This window comes from Podarcis melisellensis, assembly GCF_964234715.1.
Source record: "Podarcis melisellensis genome assembly, chromosome: 11".
NCBI classification, from domain to species: domain Eukaryota; kingdom Metazoa; phylum Chordata; class Lepidosauria; order Squamata; family Lacertidae; genus Podarcis; species Podarcis melisellensis.
This window is the reverse complement of record NC_138543.1, coordinates 20,494,401-20,517,817: the sequence shown is the minus strand read 5'-3', so window position 1 is coordinate 20,517,817 and position 23,417 is coordinate 20,494,401. Positions and strand designations below refer to the sequence as shown.

The following is a 23,417-nucleotide window of genomic DNA, read 5'->3' as shown; positions in this document are numbered from 1 at the left end:
GGCAAATGCAGTAATAAGAAAGGGATTGGTGTGTTTTTTTAAACGCCAAGTATAATAATAAAATTACCGTATTTTTTGCTCTAGAAGACTCACTTTTCTCTCCTAAAAAGTAAGGGGAAATGTGTGTGCATCTTATGGAGCGAATGCAGGCTGCGCAGCTATCCCAGAAGCCAGAACAGCAAGAGGGATTGCTGCTTTCACTGCACAGCGATCCCTCTTGCTGTTCTGGCTTCTGAGATTCAGAATATTTTTTTTCTTGTTTTCCTCCTCCAAAAACTAGGTGCGTCTTGAGGTCTGGTGCGTCTTATAGAGCAAAAAATACGGTATATCTATCTTTGGTTCTCCTAATGTTATATTTTTAAATAATTTGTATCCTGATTTTTTCTTTATCAGTGATAAAGCAATGATTTAAAATGAAAAGAAAAACATTGCAATCCCAATAAAAAGAATTTGTATGCATAAAATACATTATAAAGGCTTTCTGAAGAGCCTGAAAATGGCAGACCTCTCTGGGGAGGGCGTTCAACAATGCTGGCTGCTCTACCAAGAAGTTTCTGTTATAAGTACACATCTGCTGAACTTTTTTTGGCAGTGGCCTTGGATGTTGAATAGAGGACACATGGGGGGGGGCATATATGGAAGAAAGTGGCCTTTAATATACTTTTATATACTCCAGCGGCAGCTGGAGTTTCTGAACACTTTTTAAGAGCTGTCACACATGGAGTACATAATGGTAGTTTTGCTTAGGGAGCATTAGGTTATGACTGACCATGGTGAGAGCTGACTTTGGCGGGAAGGGGCAGCCCAGAAAATTGTGTAAAGGGAATCCTGAATAATGCCCTCTCCATTTGGGGGCCCTAATTTCCTCAACGAATATAGTGGAACTGAATAAAGGAAAGGAGAGGCCAGCTGAAATAGTGATTTGCTATAGTGGCCTACTTTATGGAGGAAGACTTAGACTGCAATCCAGACCCCCTTGTGCCGGGCTGGGTGAGGGGCATTGGATTGATCTGAGGTGTCCCTCCACTTTCTTCTACTGGTTAAGCTGGTCTTCTACTGGCCACCAAATGGGTGGGTGGGTGGAAAGCCTGCCAGTGTTAGCTGATTCATACAAACCAGTATGTGGCTACAGCTACTTTCTGTTTAACTACACATAGATTTCTCTATGTGACAAATTGTACCTGCATGGAACCTCTGGGAATCCCTCACAGGACTTCTTGTCCCTGTTTGAAGAGGGTTTGTTCTGTCCTGTTGACAATTTCCTTAAATGATCGAAAAAGCAATGTACAAAAACTCTGAAGGATCTGACATGGTAGATAACGTGATAGCCCTATTGTAAGAATCAGTCATAAACTGTCCAGATTAAAGACACCCAAATACAGTGGATTGGGGAATGTAATATATCTAGCCTTCTCTCTCTTTCTCTTTTTTTTAAACCATTTTTATTTGGTTTTACAAGTACAAAGTTATAAAAATCCATATATATGTCCACCTACAGAGATTCCTCTGAATCTCACAACTTCCCTCCACCCCTTCCATGGGGTCCTATTTAGAAGATTTACAACTGCATATTCTTCAATACACTAACTTTTATATCAATCCATATTGTCCATGGTATTTGTTACACTACAAGTGAAATCAAAATCCTGCCAATCCGCTTACAGTGGTCTCCTAAATAACTTGTAAATTTTTCCCATTTTTTTAAATACAGTTTTTATCCTCTTGGTTTCTGAGTTTTCCAGTTTTGCCATTTCAGCATAGTCCAACAGATTGGTTTGCCATTCCTCTCTAGTAGGGACCTTGTCTTCTTTCCATCTCTGGGCTAGTAACATCCATGCAGCTGTTGTTCCATACATAAAAAGTCTTTTCTGCTCCTTTGGAATGTCGAGACCTATAGTTCCTAATAAGAAAACTTCTGGGGGGTTTTTTTTAACAAAGGTTATTTTAAACATTTTTATCATTTCATTATATATCATCACCCAGAAAGCTTTTATTACCTTACAAGTCCACCACATATGATAAAAGGTACCTTCTTTTTCTTTACATTTCCAGCATATATTTGTACTGGTCCTATACATTTTTGCCATGTCTTTTTCTTTCTCTATCTCTATGGTGTAGGGCTCACACACAGGATGTATCAGAACACAGCTGTTGAGGACCGAATACTGTGAAGAGAAGTTATGGAGCAATTACACTAGAGCATATGAGTAAATACTGTAGAAATAATGGTAATATTGCACATGATCCAAGGAAACATAAGCGCCTTTGGCCCCATTTCTTTTTAGTGGGAGAGTTACACGCATACTGAAATATATCCATCTGAAACCCTGAAGCTTAAAAATGCTCAGGAGTAAGGAATTGTACTCTTCTATTGTGTCATGTCTCTAGTGTACTTTATGAGTTAGCTAGTATTGTAAATAGAGGTGTGCATGAGTGGAACTGCCATCAGCTGAGAGGCGAGAGGTGGAAGAGCAGTTGTGTTACAGGGAGCCTCCAAAGACCTTGCGAAGCAGTTCTTACTCTGGCGAGGAGGGAAGCCCCGCCTCCAGTGGGGAAGGGGCGCAGGGATCAGAAGATGCTAGGGAGAGCCTCAACACCGAGCCTGAGCAAAGGGGAGGGGAGGCAAGTCCCCCTTTGCCAGCGCCCACGTTGCGCAGTAGGTAGGTTTGCGCACAGAGAGAGGAGAAGGATGGGGGTCACATGACTGTTATGCTGGGGAAGGTATAAGGACCGCCCACTCCCAGATTCTGCTAGCAGAATGGACTTGAGACGCTCTGCACTGTAAGATGGTTTGTACAGATACTAAAGTCTGGAAAAGACGGGTTGGAGTCTTGCCTGTTTGCTCTCGAGCAACCACACCACCACCTGACAATGAGATTTAAATCCTGAGCCAAAATGGAGTGCCTCAAAGGAATGTTGGGCTTTTCAGAGGCAAAGTAGGAACTGTATGAGGTAGCAAAAAAAAAAACAGAGTCCCTGGGGCACCTTAGCAATCCAGATGTCAAAAAAAAGGTTGCAGAGAAGTATCTGCTAAAATCAAAACTTTTTTTAAGGTACCTGGCAGAACTTCCCTGCATCTATTTGTCATTTGGCAGACTTTATCCACTCTGTAGGGGTTAGCATGCTTGCAAATACCATCTACTTCTGCCAGAAGGGATAAAGGGTTGTTTTGTTTTTCCAGTAATGAAATGGAGGGAAGGGGGAAAATGAAACTGATTCGGATGGACCTTGAGGCAAACCAACCAATGTACAAAGCACTTCAGATTGATGCCGGCTATTTTCCAAAATGCTGAACCAAATCTTGTGGTCAGTGCACACCCCCGCTTCTAAACACGTTCCATAGAAAATATTATAGCCTTATATTTATCACCGTTATTATTTTGGGTGACATAATACGGTCATGTATTTTCTGTACTGGGGGGTGATGGTTCCCTGGATAGGCTCAAGACAAAGGGCATTCTGAGATGGCATTAACGTTGGGGATTGGATCGCTTCAGCATTCTGAATTATCCATGAATGTGAGATACTTCAAACCATGCTGACTGGGGGCATTCAGCGGAGCTCATAAGGATCATCTTGCGCTATGCTCTTTATATGGTTTACTTCCTGTTGAAGAAAAGGGTACCTGTTACCTTTCCTTAGAGTACTTTCTGCAGTCCTACTTGAGCATTAAAGCCACCAAGAGTAGCTGAGGCAACCCAGTCAGATGGGCAGCTAATAATAATAATAATAATAATAATAATAATAATAATAATAATATAATGATTTATTATTCCCCAGCCCCCAGCCACTCTGGGTGGCTTCCAACAAAGATTAAAAATACATCAAAATGTCACACATTAAAAACTTCCCTGAACAGGGCTGCCTTCAGATGTTTTCTAAATGCCAAATATCTCTTTGACAACTGATGGGAGGGCGTTCCACAGGGCGGGCGCCACCACCGAGAAGGCCCTCTGCCTGGTTCCCTGTAGCTTTGCTTCTCACAGTGAGGGAACTGCCAGAAGGCCCTCGGCTCTGGACCTCAGCATCCGGGCAGAATGATGGGGGTGGAGACACTCCTTCAGGTATACTGAATATATTATTATTATTATTATTATTATTATTATTATTATTATTATTATTATTATCATCATCTAGGAGTATGGGGAGCTTCCACCTGGAAGAGTGCAATATACTAAGTCACAGCGACATTGATGAAATAGAGAGCAATTGTGCAACACCACGGGCCCATCTTCCATTAATGCAAAATAAACAGGATCAGAGTCAGCTTGCGGGGAGGGCTGACAGTATGCAACACACTTCCCAAAACTCCCTACCTGGAAGGTGAGGGCCAGGTGGTGAGAAAGTCAGGCATATGCAGGCGCTATGGTGGAGGCAGTCAGCACTGCTTTTGGTGCATCCACACAGCACCAGCCTCCCTGCCGCTTTGCCTCTCCCCCTCCTAAGATGCTAGTGCCAGGAGGCAAGGTGTGTGCGCTCCCTGCTGGCTGCTCCCAAAGGGATACATATCAAAGGGAACAAAAGAGCTGTGTTCAGTACAGTGGTACCTCAGGTTAAGAACTTAATTCGTTCCGGAGGTCCGTTCTTAACCTGAAACTGTTCTTAACCTGAAGCACCACTTTAGCTAATGGGGCCTCCTGCTGCTGCCACAGCGCGATTTCTGTTCTCATCCTGGAGCAAAGTTCTTAACCCGAGGTACTATTTCTGGGTTAGTGCAGTCTGTAACCTGAAGCGCCTGTAACCTGAAGCATCTGTAGCCTGAGGTACCACTGTACTGAACAACGGCATGTGGAGAGGAAGCAAGATTTACCAATTCCCGAGGAGAAGGCATACGATGTTACGACTATGTGGGTAGTTCAGCTCAGATACCTTGACGTGAACAAATGGAAGCAATGATTTGTGCAGCACATAATAAGTTTATATCAACATGATATTGTCATAGCCTCTAATATAAGTGGCTTTCGAACGACCGTTCCACGTTTCATAGAGAATTGGCCTATTAATAGCTTAAATGTCATAACTTGGAATAGAACTTCCATCCTCAGGGATCATATATCTTTGATTATGAGATATCGAATACAACAATGGATGGCAGACTTGATTTTCTCTTGCTTGTAGTGTTCCAGAGAAGTAGATTCAACATTCTGATATTCAATGAAGAATTGAATATAGATAGCATAAGACAAATTTTCACTGGCAGGTCACAGTTCCCTTAATGTCTCAATATTTTATCTTACTGTAGCTCAAAGTGAGGGTCTCTTCTCTTGACGACCCCCATCCATTGTAGCCACAGGAGAACACTGGGAGAAATTAACAATTGCCAGAGGCAATTGTTATGTCAGGGCAAACATTTTGGCTTGCCAGACAGAACAATCCCTGTTCTCTCCCCGCACAATGTTCCTAGAGTTCTCTCACCACCCGCAAGTGGATATCCTTGTGTGGGGCTTTCACTGGCAGAACTCACTGGTTGAATCCTGCCCATTTTACATATAAGGAGACAGTCACATAGATGCCACACAAACAGCAGGTGCAAGATTGTGCTTCATTGGTCTTTGATGCAGTAATGAAAGTGGCTGAAAAGTATGCCAAAATTGTATCTAGGCTGAATCGTGTCCATGCCCTTAGTACATACTAGGGATGGGGGAGCACTTTGATTAACTTGACATTTAAAAGTGAACCTACCCAATTTTCACTTTCCAAAACAATCTGCAAACCAAAACACAGCTTATGAAAATTCACACTATTCGGAATTTCGCAGTGCAATTCTGAAGGTGAGAAATGTCCCCCAGAATGCATATTTTGGTTCAAAGTGTACATGAAATGCAAATATTGGTGGTGGTGGGGAAGCATATCAAATGCACTACATTAGGGAGAGTTTGCTTTGCAAAATGTGTGTATAAAGCAAAATTGCATACACAAACGTGCCTGTTAGGAGACATTCACATGAAAATGCTGGAGAATTTTCATGAGGCCTTTTAAAAAATCAATAAATTGCAAACTGATGTGGAAAACTGAACTCAAGACTGGAAAAAATGAGCGATGGAAAGAAACAGAAATTGACAGACTCACCCACCCTTAGTATACACACACACGCCTTATAATGAACTGATGGTCTGACTACCTGCAAATGATAGTGTTTCAATCTTGCAATCTTCCACACACAGATGGTCTAAATCAGCGGTTCTCAACCTGTGGGTCCCCAGATGCTGTTGGACTACAACTCCCATCATCCCTAGCTAGCAAGGCCAGAGCTCAGGGATGATGGGAGTTGTAGTCCAACAACATCTGGGGACCCACAGGTTGAGAACCACTGGTCTAAATTTTTCCCTACTTGGGGGATGCTGGGGAACCCAGACAATTTGGGTCCTTTCCATAAGTGCAAGCACACCAACTCCTAGGGGCTGAGGCAGTTTCGGCCCCCAATATATATATTTTTGAAGGGGATGGGCCCCCTCAATATTCAGAGGACGTTGTGTGGCATCACGTTGGGACCCCCAATCCTCTGGAGAAGCTGGTGCCTCTGGATAAGTGCCCACATGCCCCCTACTGCCCCAGAGCTGTCCCTGAACATCCTCTCCACATGCCCCATGCTGACATCGAAGCTCTGATGTTGTTTGGGCTCAGAGTGGGGACCCGACATCACTCTCACTTTCATAGCTCTGTCTCCAGTGTCAGAGAGTAGTATTGGGATACTGCCAGGGAGACGGAGGCATCAGGCAGGCCCCAAGTTGTCTCCGGACGATCACCGATCTCCCGTGGAACAGCATCAGTCAATTAGGGACACGAGCCTCAGAGACATTCCAAGACCCGTGCACACCCTTTCAGCAGAGTCTCCATAACGAAAGATGCAGAAAGGAGAGCATATTTACAGCTTTATTCAACGTTCAGAACAAAGGAAAAACATGACTGCTTGCCTCCGTGTCCAGAAAAAACAGCCAGAAAAAAAGCTATATACAAACGGAAGTTCCCAGCAAGAAGCTGGAAGTAAACAAGCATGTGACACACAACAGCCTTTTCCCTTTTAAGGTGGAATGGAACTATATCCTAACAAGTAGGACCCAAGGTATCCCGTGTCCCTGAGACTTTCTCCCAGGGACCATAGCATTGAAGCTTCAGTGACTTTGACCAAGTTCTGCATTGTGGAGAAATTAAGAATTTATTATATACCTTTGTGGTTTTTTGATGATTGAGATAAAATGCTTAATGGCTGCCATTTTTTCTGGGAGGGGGATGTTCAATTCTTAGAGCCATGTAAATTATTTTGGTATCAACAACATAATTAGCTTTGCTGATAAGGGATTGAATTATACGTTTCTTTTAGGAAGGTTCAGAAAAGGCCAATTGAAAATTGCTGATGTAATAAAAACTTGAATAATTAAAAAGGGAAAGGGAAAGTAGTAGATACCAGTGAAACATAAACAATATAACAGTATTTCCACTGCCTTAGAAGTCTAAAAAGATCGTAGATAGAAATATTCCAGTCAGAGATGATTCACTGTTGAAAGTCTCTCTCATTCTCAGTCAGAGGCTGCTTTGAGCATGGGAGCAAAGAATTCCCCAACTTTCTGCTCTGTCTATGCCTTCCTTGCTCATGGGTGATTGTGCAGCACAACAACCTCTGAGCAAACTAAGGCACAACTTGTGCTAGCCATTGCCATGCCACAGACTTCCCTAAGCAAGAGAATTAAAAAGTAGTTTGCACTGCCTTATACACATGTTGGATTTCAGATTTCTATCTGCTGTAGTGGTACCTTTGTTACTATGACACCTCCGCCCATGGAACAGCAAGTCAGCAAGACCCAAGCACATTTAGATATTGCATGCTCCTGCACCTAAAATGCCCATTTTTTGGTATCCAGTTCTGTCTAATATACACATTTTTTTGTGACACATTTCCCCCTAATGGAATACATTTCTGTTTACTACTTCCAGGCTGCAGCTTCTTGTTGCAGAAGGTCTCACTTATCTTAAAACCTATCTCAGGGATGGATTTTGCTCTCATTTCTCCAATAATTGCTTCATATATATATATATATATATATCCGCAACGCTTTTTTTAACTGGCCCATTCGGTTGGCTCTCCACCTAGGGATCCCAGAATGAATGGAATGTCTATTTAAATTCTTACAGGCCTTTCATTTTATTCAGAGGAGAAGGCGGATTGTTGTGCATTTTCTGGTGAGAACTAAATTTCCCAACATTGTCTGTAAAGCGGACCTACTTTCTTCTTCTTTGGATCCCAAGGGAAATGAGCAAGAAATGGGTCAGCTACCTTTTCCCAGGGACAGGCAAGTATAGAAGAGTATTTTGTGGGCAAAGACAGAAATCCGCCTCTTATTTGGCTGAACTCAAAACTGCTTGAGAGATCTAGAAGGAGCGGGAGAGTTCAGTGGTGTTTTCCTGAGAGTCATAAAGGAGAGTACCTCACGCAAGGGTCAGCAACCTTTTTCAGCCGTGGGCCGGTCCACTGTCCCTCAGACCATGTGGTGGGCCGGACTATATTGGGGGGGGGAAATGAATGAATTCCTATGCCCCACAAATAACCCAGAGATGCATTTTAAATAAAAGCACACATTCTACTCATGTAAAAACACCAGGCAGGCCCCACAAATAACCCAGAGATGCATTTTTTTTAAAGGACACATTCTACTCATGTAAAAAAACGCCGATTCCCTGACCATCCGTGGACCGGATTGAGAAGGCGATCTGGCCACATCTGGCCCACGGGCCTTTGGTTGCCAACCCCTGACCTAACACGTAGCCAGTTGACTTTCAAACTTGACTGCTCTCTCATTTTGCTCTCTGGAAGTGTGTGTCTTAATGATAGGCAACAGATGTTTGAAAAAAAATGTATTTTCTCCTTATGACTAATTTATTAAGATTTTAAAAATTATCTATAACTATAAATAATATAAATAAAGGAAGAGGGTGGGGACTACAGTTTAAGCAAAACTTTTGAAAAACAGATATCTTTTGGGGGATTAAAAAACACTATCAGGAAGAAGAGAAGCAAAGGCAGCTGTGTTGGGCCATAAGAAAAACAAATAATAGTAGGGAAATATCTTTATTACCTCAGCAAAATGCCACAAATTAGTGATCAAACTTTTGAGTTCTTTAAAGCCCTTTATCAGGTTTAGGTGTTAAGGAAAATTTTGGGGGGAGGAAGGCTGACTTTGCGTTGAAACCAGAAAGTTTACATTGGTATTGGTCTTTAGCTGAAGTGTAGGACAAGATAGCAGATTTATCATATAAGGTTCTTCTAAGTGCTTTGCAGTTTTTAGATTGCACCTAGAGATCCGAAGAGGAAGAAATAGACAAATAGACATTGGCCAATTCCCAATTTTTTAACAGATATAAAATCCAGCAGTTCTGTAGCTTTAAGCAAAACACACATAGGGAAATGTGGTAATTTTTATATTTGCAGAGCTGGAGATTAATTTTAGGTAGTGTACTAGGTTAAAAAAAGAGTAAACTGGTCAAATTAAGTAGCTTTTCCTAGTAGCTGGAAGGGAATTACCTTCAGAAAATAAAGCCCCACCTCCCTATGCTATAAAATCCTCTTCCTCCAGTTTAGGACACTGTTTTTGAATGGCTGAATTCAATACTCTCCAAGTCATTCAAAAAGGAAAACTAGCTGTGTTGGCCTGTAATAAAAAATGCATTAAAAGAATATCTAAGAATTAAAATTTGTCCAAATTGTTGCAGTCTTTAAGGAGTTTGCTGGGCAGAATTACTGAAAACCCAAATGCTTTTTTCACTCAGGATATGGAAAATGGTATTTCATGTTACTCATTCTCAAGTTGCATACATTGAAATGCATGCACTGATTTTATATACAGTGGTACCTCTGGTTATGTACTTAATTCGTTCCGGAGGTCAGTTCTTAACCTGAAACTGTTCTTAACCTGAAGCACCACTTTAGCTAATGGGGCCTCCTGCTGCCGCCGCGCCACTGGAGCACGATTTCTGTTCTCATCCTGAAGCAAAGTTCTTAACCTGAGGTACTATTTCTGGGTTAGCGGAGTCTGTAACCTGAAGCATATGTAACCCGAGGTACCACTGTATGTAAATGAGCAATATACAGTAGCAAAAACTATACATAAATGAGACATGCAAGCCAAGACAAAGATTCAGATCTGTCACTTGTATTATGGAAGTGGTTCTCAAAGTCTTCTCTGGGACACACCTTCAGAATAAAAATGTGCTCACGCCATACCAAAGTTTTTATTGATAAGAAATGCATTGCAAAACAAAAAGAAACAACTCCTATCACTGCTTGATTTTTAATATAGGACAGAACTAATCTGAGACAAACAAACTCTTCATAAACACAAAGAAGCCTCTCTCTTTTCTTTCATATTTGTCAGGTTGAAAATCCCTGCTCACAACAACTTGACGTGAAGAACTGTAGAAGAATAGCCAATGCTGTTCACCAGCACTCTGTTTGAATGGCAATTCCAAATCACAACTAGGATTATGGGTTCATGTTCATGTATATCAGACAGATATATTCTCTCAGTTAAACTAGTTCCGTCGTCCTTTGTTGTGTCTTGAATTCTGCGCAAGTGGCTAACCCTGTCCCTGTATTTTATAAGTTCCATTAGATCAGGGGCTGTCAACCATTTTGGGTCCCTGGGCCCATCTGCAAACTGGAGAAACTGTTGCCCCTCCACACACACAACCAAGCAGACGTTGCAGCTTGTTCTATTGGGTGCAACATAATACTTCTGTCAAGTCAAACTTCAGTGTGTGTAGTGGGGGGGTTACCCTGTGGGAACCAGGGAATGCCTGTGAGCATATGTGTACCTATGTAGATAATCCCTGTGTTGGATTTTCAAGGGGGAAAGTAGGATTTAGTAAATATCAGAACTATTCCGTGCCGCACATAAAGATGAAACTGAACCACAACTCTGAATCCAAATTCTGAGTTGGATGCCGCAGTGCCCTTCCACAGTTAGAAGCCACAGAAGAAGGGGTGTTTTGTGTCATTTCACGAGGAAAGCGCAAGTAAATTCGGATATGCTCTGCTTCTTGCACAATGTGCTGTGGAAGCAGCAGGATGAGAACAGCTGTAGAACCAAACTGCTATAGAAATGTGAGATTTTCTGCAGGCAGTTGTGATTGTTTTCCTCCTGCTTTGAATTCAGTCGGCTGTACTTTTTAGTTCTGGACCTAAGCATTGTGGCTCTCTGATTTTTCTTACATTAGCATGTGGACAAATGAATCATCTTAAGCCAAATCTCCATGCTTAACCAAATCTTGTACCATATATATATATATATATATATATATATATATATATATATATAGTGTTTTGTTAAAGGACTCCAGGACTCCTAGCTACTGGTCTTCGCCTAGACATCTCAAGATGTTCCCTCTATTCATTGTGAGCTTGGTGACATTTTAACAAAGGCTTTCTTTCTCAGAAGGTTAATTAGTCATTGAAGTACCAGCTGTAGCATATAATCATTTGTTGGAAATGGTTAAGCTTCTGGAGAATACGCTGCACAGACCGTGTATGGCAGGGAGGAACGGTGGAGTTCAAAAAATAATTTACGTGTTTTTGAAGCTCTTTTGTACATTTATGGAGGCCTGACTTTTTTCTTTTTTAAAAAAGAAACCTCTTTATATCATGAATCACAGTTTGTTCTAAGCTTTTCCAGAAAAAATGGATTTATACTTGCCCTTACTCTGATCCAGTGCCAATAGGTATGATTCCTCCTATTAAAAATGAGAGGGTAGACTTGAAAAGGAAAGCAGAGTATATGGAAGACAGAATAGAGCTTGTATTGTTGGGAAAATGGGAACACAATAGTTCAGGAAGCAAAAGTGCAGCTATTCATTTGTCTTTTAAAAAAGAGCTACATAACGCTTCGTGCCAATCCCTTATTTCCCGAAACTAGTTTCTATGCAACATTGTTCAGCCAGGAAACTGGAGGTGGATTCAGTCCCTGAAAGAAAAGTAGGTGGTTTCTAGAAAAACCAGTGTGTGTGTGTGTGTGAGAGAGAGAGAGAGAGAGAGAGGGGTTCCAAAGGCTGAGATCTCTGCTACTGCAGGTGCTGAGAATCCCTTAGTGCACGTATATCTTCCTGACGAAAGACTTACAGTATTTTGTTATGCACATCTTCTTCCCATGACGGACTCTCCTAGATGTTCTAGGCTGTTTTATTTCACATGGTTTCATTCAGGCTCTGAAAAGGGGTTAGATATAATATATTGTGGACATAATATATCTTGATTTCGGCAATTGACAGTCTTCCTTGCTGACAAGGTAGTAAAAAGTGGGCTGGATACTACTCCAGTTAGGTGGATCTACAACTGGTTGAAGAACCATACCCATTGGGTGCTCTCTGCTGTTCAGCGTATTTATAAATGTATTTGTGAGGGTGTGCATGAGATAAATTTACCTTATAGAGGAAAAGTTCATTAAAGTCTTGTGAAGAGCATCCCAAATATTCATCTTTACAAGGATTTGTAGAGCTGCAATGTATTTCAATACAAATCAAATATTAATGTCAATAAATGTTTAATGTATAGAATCCCTATAAACTGTTACTAATGGAATGTCAGCCTTTCCCCCTTGTGGGTAGAGCAAAGGGCAGATTGTACAATATTTCACTTTCCATGGGTTAATTAGATTTTAGGTAGGACTTTTATTAAAGTCCAAAGATAAAGTTTAAACAGGCTTCTGTTTTTATTAGATTTGTTCCTAATATAATTATACTGCCCTCCTTAATAGACACACTGATCAGTTCACTATAAATTGGCTTAGTTAAGCTCATTATTGCTATAATGTAAATGTTAAGTAGTGTTTTAACACTGATATTAATGATGCAACTTGTTTAAGTCTCCCTAGTTTGTTTTCATAACCAGCAGAGAAAACTGAAAACTTCTAATATCAAATAAGGAACTGATGTTTATGTGTCAGTGCCAAAACCCCATTGCATGTATCGGCTGCTCGAAGAATCACATCTCTTATCCTACCCTTTGTCTATGGCCTATAAAGTCCCAACTTCTTTTGCCTTCAACAGGATATCTGTAACTTACAGTCCTTAGTTTCCCAACTAAAGAATATTAACGTTCTGTGGAGAACTAGCGGGGAGCTGTTTAACATATTGCCAATACTTTCAGCTTTATCCTCCTTTGTTCCTTCTCATTGTGGCAGGGGGAGAAAACAGCAGACACAAAAATGATGTGCAGAATCACTGGAGCAAGAAGATTCTCTTGTGAGACCAAGTGGCCTGGTTTGCACATCAAACCTTGGCTTAGTCCAAAAGCGTGAACATACAGGCTCCAACAAACCATGGTTTGTTCTTGGTTACAACTCATGGCTAGTCTGGATAGAAGTTAACCAGATGGGTTGGGATGACATACTAAGGCATAACATGGTGTGACAGCAAAAAGAGATAGGAAAGAATGAAGTAGCTATAAGCTCCTCTACGGGAGTCTGTGCATTCACGCTTAACCAAGGTTTCACTTAATGTAATATCCAAATCAGGCCATTGTGGAGGGAAGGAGGGAGAAGAATTGCAGATCTGGAAGCGATTGAACGTGCCATTAAAGTAACTCTTAAAGTGTGATATTACTGAGGGTGGGATTCACCTGATGAGTCTTGTCTGGAATTTTTAATTATTATTTTTTGTGTGCAACACAGCTTTTCTCCCTCCCGCTACCCTCTGTGCCACCCAAAATTGGCTCTGGGGGGTTTGCAAGAACCCTCAGAATACCATGTGGAAGGAGAATTGAGGAGATAATTCCATCTGGGAAACTGAATTGCTCGCATTGACTGAACGACTGCCTTAACATGACACTGAATTTCTTCCCAACTACAGAGACACTGATAAAATCAAATTATATCATTCTGCACTAAACAAATGTACTTCTTTTGTGTAACCATACTGTTTTCTTTTCCTGTTTCGTCAATAGTGTGTGACCATTGTTGAATAAGGTATTACAACTCTTTGGATTTTGTTTTATTGCTATTTCCAGGGTGCTGGTTGCACTGCACTGGTGGTAGCTGTGGTAGCAAGGAAATTAGAACTTACCAAAGCTGAAAAACATGTGCATAATTTCATGATGGATACCCAGCTAACTAAAAGAGTAAGTCACAATGTGTGGTTTGGGTTTTTTTGTATGTGTAATGAAAAGCAAATATTTTGCTTTGTTTTTCACCATGATCACAGATAGTTCTAGGGATAGATCTTGAAAGATGCTACTGAATTATTGAATCTTTGAGTTTCATGTCAGCTTTGAGTGTTTTGTCCACTGGTGGTAGATGTGAGGTCTCTCTTAAGGAATAGCAAAACAGAAGCAAATATGTGGAATAGGTCCTGGAACATGAGCTGAAGGCACATGATAAACCAGGCATAGGCAAACTCAGCCCTCCAGATGTTTTGGGACTACAACTCCCATCATCCCTAGCTAACAGGACCAGTGGTCAGGGATGATGGGAACTGTAGTCTCAAAACATCTGGAGGGCCGAGTTTCCCTATGCCTGTAATAAACCAATCTTAGTAAATCTAAGCAGGTATGGGACTGATCAGTGCCTGGAAGTGAAACTTCCAAGGAAGCCTTATATTTTCTGCCTTGATTCCATCACGGAACAAAAATGAGATATGATTGTAGTGACAACCTGGCAGCTAGTTTAGTCTGACTAGTTGTCCTTCAACCCAACTGCTCATCTACGTAAAACAAAACAAAACAAAACATGACTGGCATTCAATGTCTAACAATTCCTGATGTTGTGGTGGAAATGTACTCTCAGAGTGCTGATCAGATAAAATGATCTTGTGAGAAGCAATGCTTGTCTATTTGGCATTCTAGTTTTATCCTAACCACATGCTTTAAAAAAATTAAAATATATTATATACATCCAGGAAAATCCGTCCGTATGGCAAGTCGAGAGTTTTGAAAATTTCCTTAAAGATAGCTCAAAAACTTCACCTTTTTTAAAAGATTTAGCAAAAAAGCTTAACAACTTTTGGCAACCCTGCTATATTAAGCCATTATCCAAAATGTCAAGTATGTTTCTTCTTCTTGTCTATGAAAAAGATGTTCCATGACAACACAGGAGAGAAGGGAAATTCCTGCATGGGCAGTGGGGAAGGGAAGGGGGTCAGCATGTTAATCAGACCTACTGCATCATAATGTATGAACCAGAATTTCCAAGATGCTAAGTGTGGATAGTCACTAATTCAAGTGCCAAGCAGAGGCGCAGAATTTAGACAGTTGTGCTCTTATTACGTTAGCTCTCTACAGCACCTGGTCTCAGAAGGAGACATTCCTGTAAATATTTACGATAGATAACATGTGCTAGGGAAGACTCAAAGGGACGTGTAATGCTGTTTCAGTCAGCCTGGTGTTTTCTTTTTTTAAAACAGGTGAAAAATGCAGCTGCCAATGTACTCAGGGAAACATGGTTAATTTATAAAAATACAAAGCTGGTGAAAAAGATAGACCATGCAAAAGTAAGGAAACATCAGCGCAAATTCTTGCAAGCTATTCACCAGTAAGTACCATTTTGGCTTGTCTATTTCCCCCTTGTCCAGGATGCTGTGGTAATTTGGCAGGTTCAGTTTCTAGTGTGGATGTTGCTGTTCTGTCGATACAGGCAGCTGTCCCAAATCCACCTTCTGCCTGATTCTGTTCATTTTATCTCAAGGGTGTGGGAGGAAAGCATTGTATGTATCTCAGTGTGTCCCTGAATCTCCATCTCATTGATGGGAAACAATAGCATTTGAGATGGATATGAAATGAGGTGCACAATCTAATTCACATACAGATTATACATACGGTTTTTAGAAGGAAAGATATCTGAGACTCTTCATGAAGTTTCCATGGATTTCCAAGGCCAGGGGAAGAGAAAGCAGAAACGTTGTGGAAACAAATGAACAAGTTTTTCACATCCCTGACTCTTCATGTGTGATCCAACCACCCTTCCTTGAATATAGATTTTCTTTGCTAAAGCTTCCTACACATAATATTTTGGAATAAGAATGAATCTAGTACGTATTGCAAAATAGATTTGAATATCAATAACACCCTCTTGTGATTTTTCTGGCAGGTGCTAACAGCTGACAAAAGATTCTTTTACTATATTAACCATCAGTCAATAGCCCCTTATTTTATTATGTGATATATGTTTAATATATATATATATATATATATTTACCATTTTTAAAATTATTGCAACCAGTAGGTGCTACTACTGTGCCAGTTTTAGGAAATGGGTAAAGAATGTAATCATTTCCTATTGAAATGATTGGGTCATTTTAAAATCAATGTTATTGCTGCAGCAAATTTACACTTGGTGAAAAGATAATGGTGGGATAGTTGTCTTCGTTTTGGCACCCCAAGAAATTAGCCACCTTATGGTCTATTCATTTAGGGTATGTGGGGGAATTAGTTCCTGATACGAGCTAATCTTTGAAAACCGCAGGCTCCTTGCAGATATAATGGAAGCATTGCTGATTCCTCATTCATACCTGACTTTGGAGAGTGCTCAGTCACTGTTATGTTAGAGCAGGAAGACCTCGCCACAATTTGGGCTACATAAAACTAGTGGCAGATATTAATTGCTGCAGGTTTCTCTTCTTCACACCCTTCCTCTGCAGCACATAGAGAGTTTTTGGGAGGAGGAAATGGCCAAATGTAAGAGTCTGGAGCTTGGTGAACTAGCAGGGAAATATAGTGTAATGAAAATGGGAGCAGAGGTCCACTTCTGTGAAAGAGGTCCTTTCTCAGAAGTGTAGATCAGAACCTCAGAATCTGAGTTGAAATACACATGATGTATATTGCTTTTAATCATTCTGCATTGGGGAATCAGTAAAGTTAGATCATCTTGACAGACCCAATACTATAATAACAAGAAAAAGACTTCAGAGCCAGTTCCAAGAAGTTGCAAAATAAATATGGCTTAGCATTATGAACTGCAGCAAGCATCTGGTTTATGTGCTCTCCACTCCAGCACAGATGCAGGGAGTATATTAAAAAATCTCTGCTTTCATTCTATATTAACCCCAAACTGTGGTCAATCTTAACCATGGTTAGTTAAAACAAGCGAACTTTGTGAACTGTGGTTTGAAGTTGGCTTGTTTCAACAAACCATGGTTAAGATTAACAGTTTGTATCATCTGAATTCCAACATGACAAACAGCTAGAAGTGAAAGCTTAGAGAAAGAGAAAGAGGGATAACAGTCCCAAGGTTCACTGTAGCTCATTCAACCATGGTTTAGTATCATGTCCAAACAAGGCTCATTGCGAGCAATTCATTTTTCTTCCTACTTTCTTCTTTTCCACACTTGATGTGAACACAAGACGTGGAATCTCTGGTTGTTCCCTGCACAGAGGTCTGTGTACAGAGCCCAAGAGTCGTGAATTTCATTTTATAGAGTCTGTAGTCACCCATTACACCAAAAGTGAGGAGGAAATAAGTTTCATAAATTAACCGTGCTTCTCTTTTTTCGCTGTTGATTTGAACGCATTAAATGGCAGTAATGTTATTTCCTTTTCTGCTTCAGAGGAGGGATCTGAAAAGGGCTAACTCATTAAGGGCTAACTCATTAAGGGCTAACTAATTGATGGTTACATACTATGCTTAAGTTATAAAATAAATTGTACACAATGAGTATTAGTTCAGTTTAGCAAAGATGTGAGGTTAAATGCTGCTGTCTATAGAAAAGCTGTTTCTACAAAAAAAGGGAGGGCGTGTGGGTGGGTTCCTGAGATAGTGAATTACAAAATGAGCTGAAACCAGATATTACAATAGTGTGATTTAGTGGGATTCTTACTTCTGAGTGTACATGTTCAGGATTGGACTGCAACCTATGCAACAGGGATAGGGAGCCTATGTACTACAATTCCCATACCCTTTGACCATTGGCCATGCTCGCTGTGGCTGTTGAGAATTAGATTCCAAAAGCTCCTAGAACACCACAGGTTTCCCACCCTGCCCTACTGTGATCTGGCATCACATCAGTCTTCATGGAATAGTCCTTTTTTCACATCAATATGGCTTCTAATAAGAATGGGGCAGGGTAGCTATTATCTACCAGGTGCTTGTCTTCGTTTTAATTTAATATATGATTTAGCTTTGTCTTCTGACCTTACTTTCTATGTGTCCCTTGCTAGAAGTATTCACACTTTCAAAAATATGTGTGGATTTGCCAATTGATGTGCTAGAGCTTTGTTCTCAAAGGAAGTGATGCAACTTTATCCCTTCAGTTTCAAAAAGAACTGCAAATATTTGTTCATCACCTACTATTGAGTAAGAAACTAAATGAAGTAATTCCCATAGTGGCTACCTTTCCTTGTTATGCAGAGTCAGGTTTCTGTTTTACTTCTGAATTTTCATTTGTCCTGCGTCATTTGACCTCCCAAGTCAAACAAAGGGGGTTTAATTGTATTCTAGCAAAATAGGGGAATGGAACCAGTCATATCCTGTTGGATGCTAACATTCAGAATGATAAGTTTGATTTTCTATTTCTAGCTGAACTGTGTAGTTCTCCTTTTTGATTCATGGTGATAGTCTTCATTCACATATTCATACGTTTTCCTTTAACTCCCCTTAATGACCCCCTTTAAAGGTTAATTCTAGCCTACTCAACATTTGATGTTGGGAGGGAAGATGGAAATAAAATGTACCAATACTAAGTCTCTTGACTTTTGAGAATCCTGGTAATATTTCAGCTATCAATTCTTCCCATGTATGGATGGCATGTGGGAAGGGGGCTGAGGTATTTAGGTGCCACTGATATCCCTCCGGCCAGAATAACATGTGACGTTAAATGTTTAACATAAACAAGCAGCATTCTAGTGCACAGTGCTCAAAGGTCCATCTGTCATTTCTCCCCTACTCTTGGCCACGCTCTGCCAGGAGAAACAAGCCACAAACCTTGACTCAACACACGTGTCTGAATTCAGAACATGTGTCGAGTCGAGGTTTGTGGCTCTAAACAAACCACAAGTAGTAGCCAAAGTTTGTTATTGGCTTACTGCTCATGGTTTGTTTGGGAGAAACAAACCACAAGCCTAGGTTTGGATAATATGACTAGCCAAGGCTCGACTTTTTATTCCCCCAAATATAGCACACCCAAGAGCAGGGGAGGAGTTAAGCAGGGACCTCCACCAGCATGCTGTTTGTTCGCATTAAGCCATAGTTAAAAATTAAGCATGGTTTAATGTGATGCGTGAACGCAGCTAATGTCTGCTTGTACCACAATGTATGAAACGTCACTCCTTACTTTCAGAACATGGTGAAATGTGGTATAGAAACTGAGAGTATAACGCTGTCCTGCATTTGAGTTGTTAATTGCTGACCCAGAAAGTGCTATGGAGAAAATGTATGAACTACAAGCTCCATAATAGAGCACATTGCGCTCACATGAAGACCATCCTTTGTGTTAATTTGTTTTAGTCAATTTTACAGTTTCTTTTCTTTTGTTTTGTCTTTTTATTTCAACAATGAAAATAGAGCTCGGAAGTAAGTTGTGTGAGCTGTTCCTTTCAAATTTGCAGAATTTACCACTGTCTGCATGCAACAAATGGATACTTTATTTGTGAATTTCAATAGTCTGGTTGCTACTGTGGAACTGCAATCCAAAGTCATGAATTTCTTCTGTGATAAGTGAAGTTCAGAAGGAAGGAATCAGAGTATCAATATTTCTTAATTTTCAGAGAAAGATCTGGCTAGTATCATTTTTAATCTGACTGTCGCAGCTAAGAAATGATCAGTTTATAAAAAGGTTTGCTCCACCTAAGTCACAACCAAGGCTGATATACACATCTTGAAGATGCAAATCTCTCTTTATCAACATACATTTGCAAGAGAGGTAAATAATCAGCATAAAAATTATACCATTTATTTATCATATTTCTCCAGATGTTCTTATAGGGAGGGAAAGGAGGATAGAAAACTCAACCTAAAATGTCGCTAATTGGCTTTCCCTATTCCACAGATAACTGATGACCTAAAGTATACTTTCAAAAGTTTATACAGACAAATCTACACATCTGATGTATACAGACCAACAATCTTGTTTGATTTCTTTCAGCGTTGTCCCTTATAGACCCTGTTTGCACATAACAGTAAGCCAAGCCATGGCTAAGCATGAATGAGTGAGTGAACGTGTGTGTCCTTAGAGGAAAAATCACTGGCACTTCACCCCTCCCCACTCTTGCTGCTGCCATGCTAGCAAACATTATGCCATTGATTGGCTTAGCAGTACATCTAAAGCTAGGCTCAAGGTTTGCTTCCAAGACAAACTAGAAATACAGGGGCAAACTTTGGTAATATGGTGCCCTGAGCAAGGACAAGATTTGGCACCACCCCAAAAAAAAAATATTTATTAATTTCACAATAATTCCTTTTGGTACAGTTTCTTTTTAAAATCAATCTTCTCAGTAGGTACCTGTATAAATATAGGAATTGTTATTATTATTATTATTATTATTATTATTATTATTATTATTATTCATCCCCATAGCTTGGCGACTTGTGCAGGGGAACCGCCCGCACTGTCCTAAATCCGACACTGACAAATGATAAGCCAAATCTAAACCTTGGCTACAAATCATAGTTTGTGTGATTGAGCAAAACCATGAGCCCAGAATCGGGCATAATGCTAAACCAAACCATGGCTTAGCTCTGGGTAGTGGAACAGCAACAGGACAGCTCATTTACACTTAGCCATGGTTTGACTAAAAGAAATGGGTCACAGTATCATTTAATAATTTTATGTGTTTCTGGACATACATTATTCCTCCTCTTGAAAATGTGAGCTTGAGTGCCCCTCATACCTCCCACAACAATGCTGGACTTGTGTGACTGCAGCTGTAAGCCCATTCATTCTCATTCACCCCATCAAATTGAATGCACGGTGCTGAAGGGGTGGGCTTTAAGAGGGAATCCTGAAACAACTGGATTCTGGGATTGTGAAGAAACCAGCTTTAGCTTCTTTTAAAATAAAGGTAAAGGGACCCCTGACCATTAGGTCCAGTCTTGACCGACTCTGGGGTTGCGGCACTCATCTCGCTTTATTGGCCGAGGGAGCCGGCGTATAGCTTCCGGGTCATGTGGCTAGCATGACTAAGCCGCTTCTGGCGAACCAGAGCAGAGCACGGAAACGCCGTTTACCTTCCCGCCAGAGCGGTACCTATTTATCTACTTGCACTTTGACGTGCTTTCGAACTGCTAGGTTGGCAGGAGCAGGGACCAAGCAACAGGAGCTCACCCCGTCGCGGGGATTCGAACCGCCGACCTTCTGATTGGCAAGTCCTAGGCTCTGTGGTTTAACCCACAGTGCCACCTGCATCTCACAGTTTATTTTAACTTTTAAAATAAACTGTGGGAATAAATTCACGAGTTATCAGTGGCGAATAAGACAATGGGTGCAATGGCGCTGATACAACACAAAAAAATAAATAAATAAACAGATTCCAATTATTAATGAGGTTTAGGACAATGACCTGGAAAGAGGAACCACATGAGATTAATGCCTAAATTCAGGGTAGCTTCATTTCTTGAATGAGATCATGGGCATGTTGTGAACTGAATAACGTTCTCACACACTTAGTTGACCACACAACACCCTGTTGGCTTAGACACACAAAAGTCCTTCATTGCCTTTGTAATTTAATGATGATAGACTGCCTTTATAAAGGATACAAGTCCACATCCTGGGGGGGGGGGGCACTATCCATGTCCAAAATACACAGAGAGCAACCCCAGCCTGTAAGGCCTCTATATTTAGTTCAGCAAAACAGATTTAACTGCACAAAAGAAAAAGCATGTACAGTAGAGCTGCCTCGTCCCTTGAAATGAATGGGAAAGCTATTATGGAGCTCTTGGTGTGGGTGTGTGCTTTGGTATAAATAGAGAATTTTGCACTGGACTGTTTTATTCCTTGAAGCACATAACCCTTAAGAAAATAAGAAGAGGAAGGAAGACACTTACACCAATATAGCCGATTCACAATTTGCACCAAGACTTTACATGGATAGTACTACAGATTTAAAACTTTTCTGTTCTCATATATTTGGAGAGGGGGAAGAGATTAACAGTCTTTGTCAAACTCACTGGCCATATACCCTTAAACCAACACACATTTCCACACTACAGTTCAGAATAATACATCTTGTTTTTCTCTTTCTTACCCTGCTCAGCTGATTAACATGAATGGAGTTACTTGGGCACCAAGGGGAAAACTATACCCATGAGGCTCTTTTGTACAGATACAATACTTCATAGTGTTCTGGTTTAATCACAGACATAAACTGGCCAACCAAACCTACTAGGAAAATTGCTATGCACATATGTACAAAAGCATTCCAAGTCAGAGACATTGAAAACTGTGAAAGTAATAAATTAACAAGGAAAACTGTTATGCACATTGAAAACAATTAAAAGTATTCCAGGTCAGCGACACTGAGGACTGTGAAACTAATATATTAACAATGATGCTCTTTATTTAGCTGCTGGTCAGATAAAAGCTTTTAAAAATTAACAAGGAACTCACTTATCACTGTATTTTCATCAGGTTCAAACACCTCCTAACCTAATCCATTTCAGACTGAAGAGGGCTTATACCTGTATCTAATCATGTAGGCATATGGAAGAGGCCAAATGATTACTCAGGCAATAATAAGGAGATTGAAATGTCGTTCATTACTTCCTATGCCTACTTGCCAGGATACTGGAGCTTTAAGGAATGTTTTGGCTTTCTTTCATACACTATGAATAAATCCTTACCTCCCACTTTGAATTCAGCGTTAACCATGGCAATTAGTAGTCTCGGGGACATCACATTTTCTTGCTCTCTTCTTTCTTTTTTGCGGTGTTAAGGAAGCATGCTTTTTTCATTGTACCAGACACATAACCAGTTATGACGGTACACAAAGTATTCAAGACATTGTCCATGCAGTTATCTGTTTAGATGCATGCTGTATTCAAGTTTGAGGAGCTGGCAAAAAAAAATCTGTTATCTGACTTGGATTTTCAATCTTTTAGATTAAGAAGTGTTAAAATGGAACAGAGGAAATTGAACGATCAGGCAAACACTTTGGTGGACTTGGCAAAGGTCAGTGTAACAACACCGGCTTTTGCTTTTGTATACTGTACTGGCATTTTGCTTTTTGTATACTGACATTCATCGTTTTGCTAAGGTTTAAGGTAAAAAGCCAACTCAAGCTCTATAAGCCTATTCCAGTGAACTCCCTTCTGTTATCATAGGAGACAAGTCAACATTCCCAAATGGTTTAGCTTCTTTGAGGAAAGCAAAAGCTCATTCTAGCTGTGGGAAACTACTCACACAGCCTTGGGACAGGAGATGCTCTTTGAGCAGGTGACAAAGAACAGAAGAAAGTGTACAAATAAATGGGACTAGATTTTATAAGTGGCTTTTGAATGCTGCCTTCCTTG

General features: G+C 40.5%; 1 protein-coding gene and 1 long non-coding RNA gene across 3 annotated transcripts in view; both read left to right on the top strand.

The window, feature by feature from the left end:
• Window positions 1-23,417, top strand: part of LOC309380783 — a 249,884-nt gene that overhangs the window by 180,230 nt on the left and 46,237 nt on the right. The window lies entirely within an intron of this gene.
• KCNN2 (potassium calcium-activated channel subfamily N member 2) overlaps window positions 1-23,417 on the top strand; it is an 86,926-nt gene that overhangs the window by 62,259 nt on the left and 1,250 nt on the right. For both annotated transcript variants that reach the window (XM_081930542.1, XM_081930541.1), the window contains 3 exons: window positions 13,991-14,101; window positions 15,382-15,509; window positions 23,007-23,076. In XM_081930542.1, the coding sequence (XP_081786668.1) occupies window positions 13,991-14,101; window positions 15,382-15,509; window positions 23,007-23,076 (309 nt within the window). The remainder of the gene's footprint in view (window positions 1-13,990; window positions 14,102-15,381; window positions 15,510-23,006; window positions 23,077-23,417) is intronic.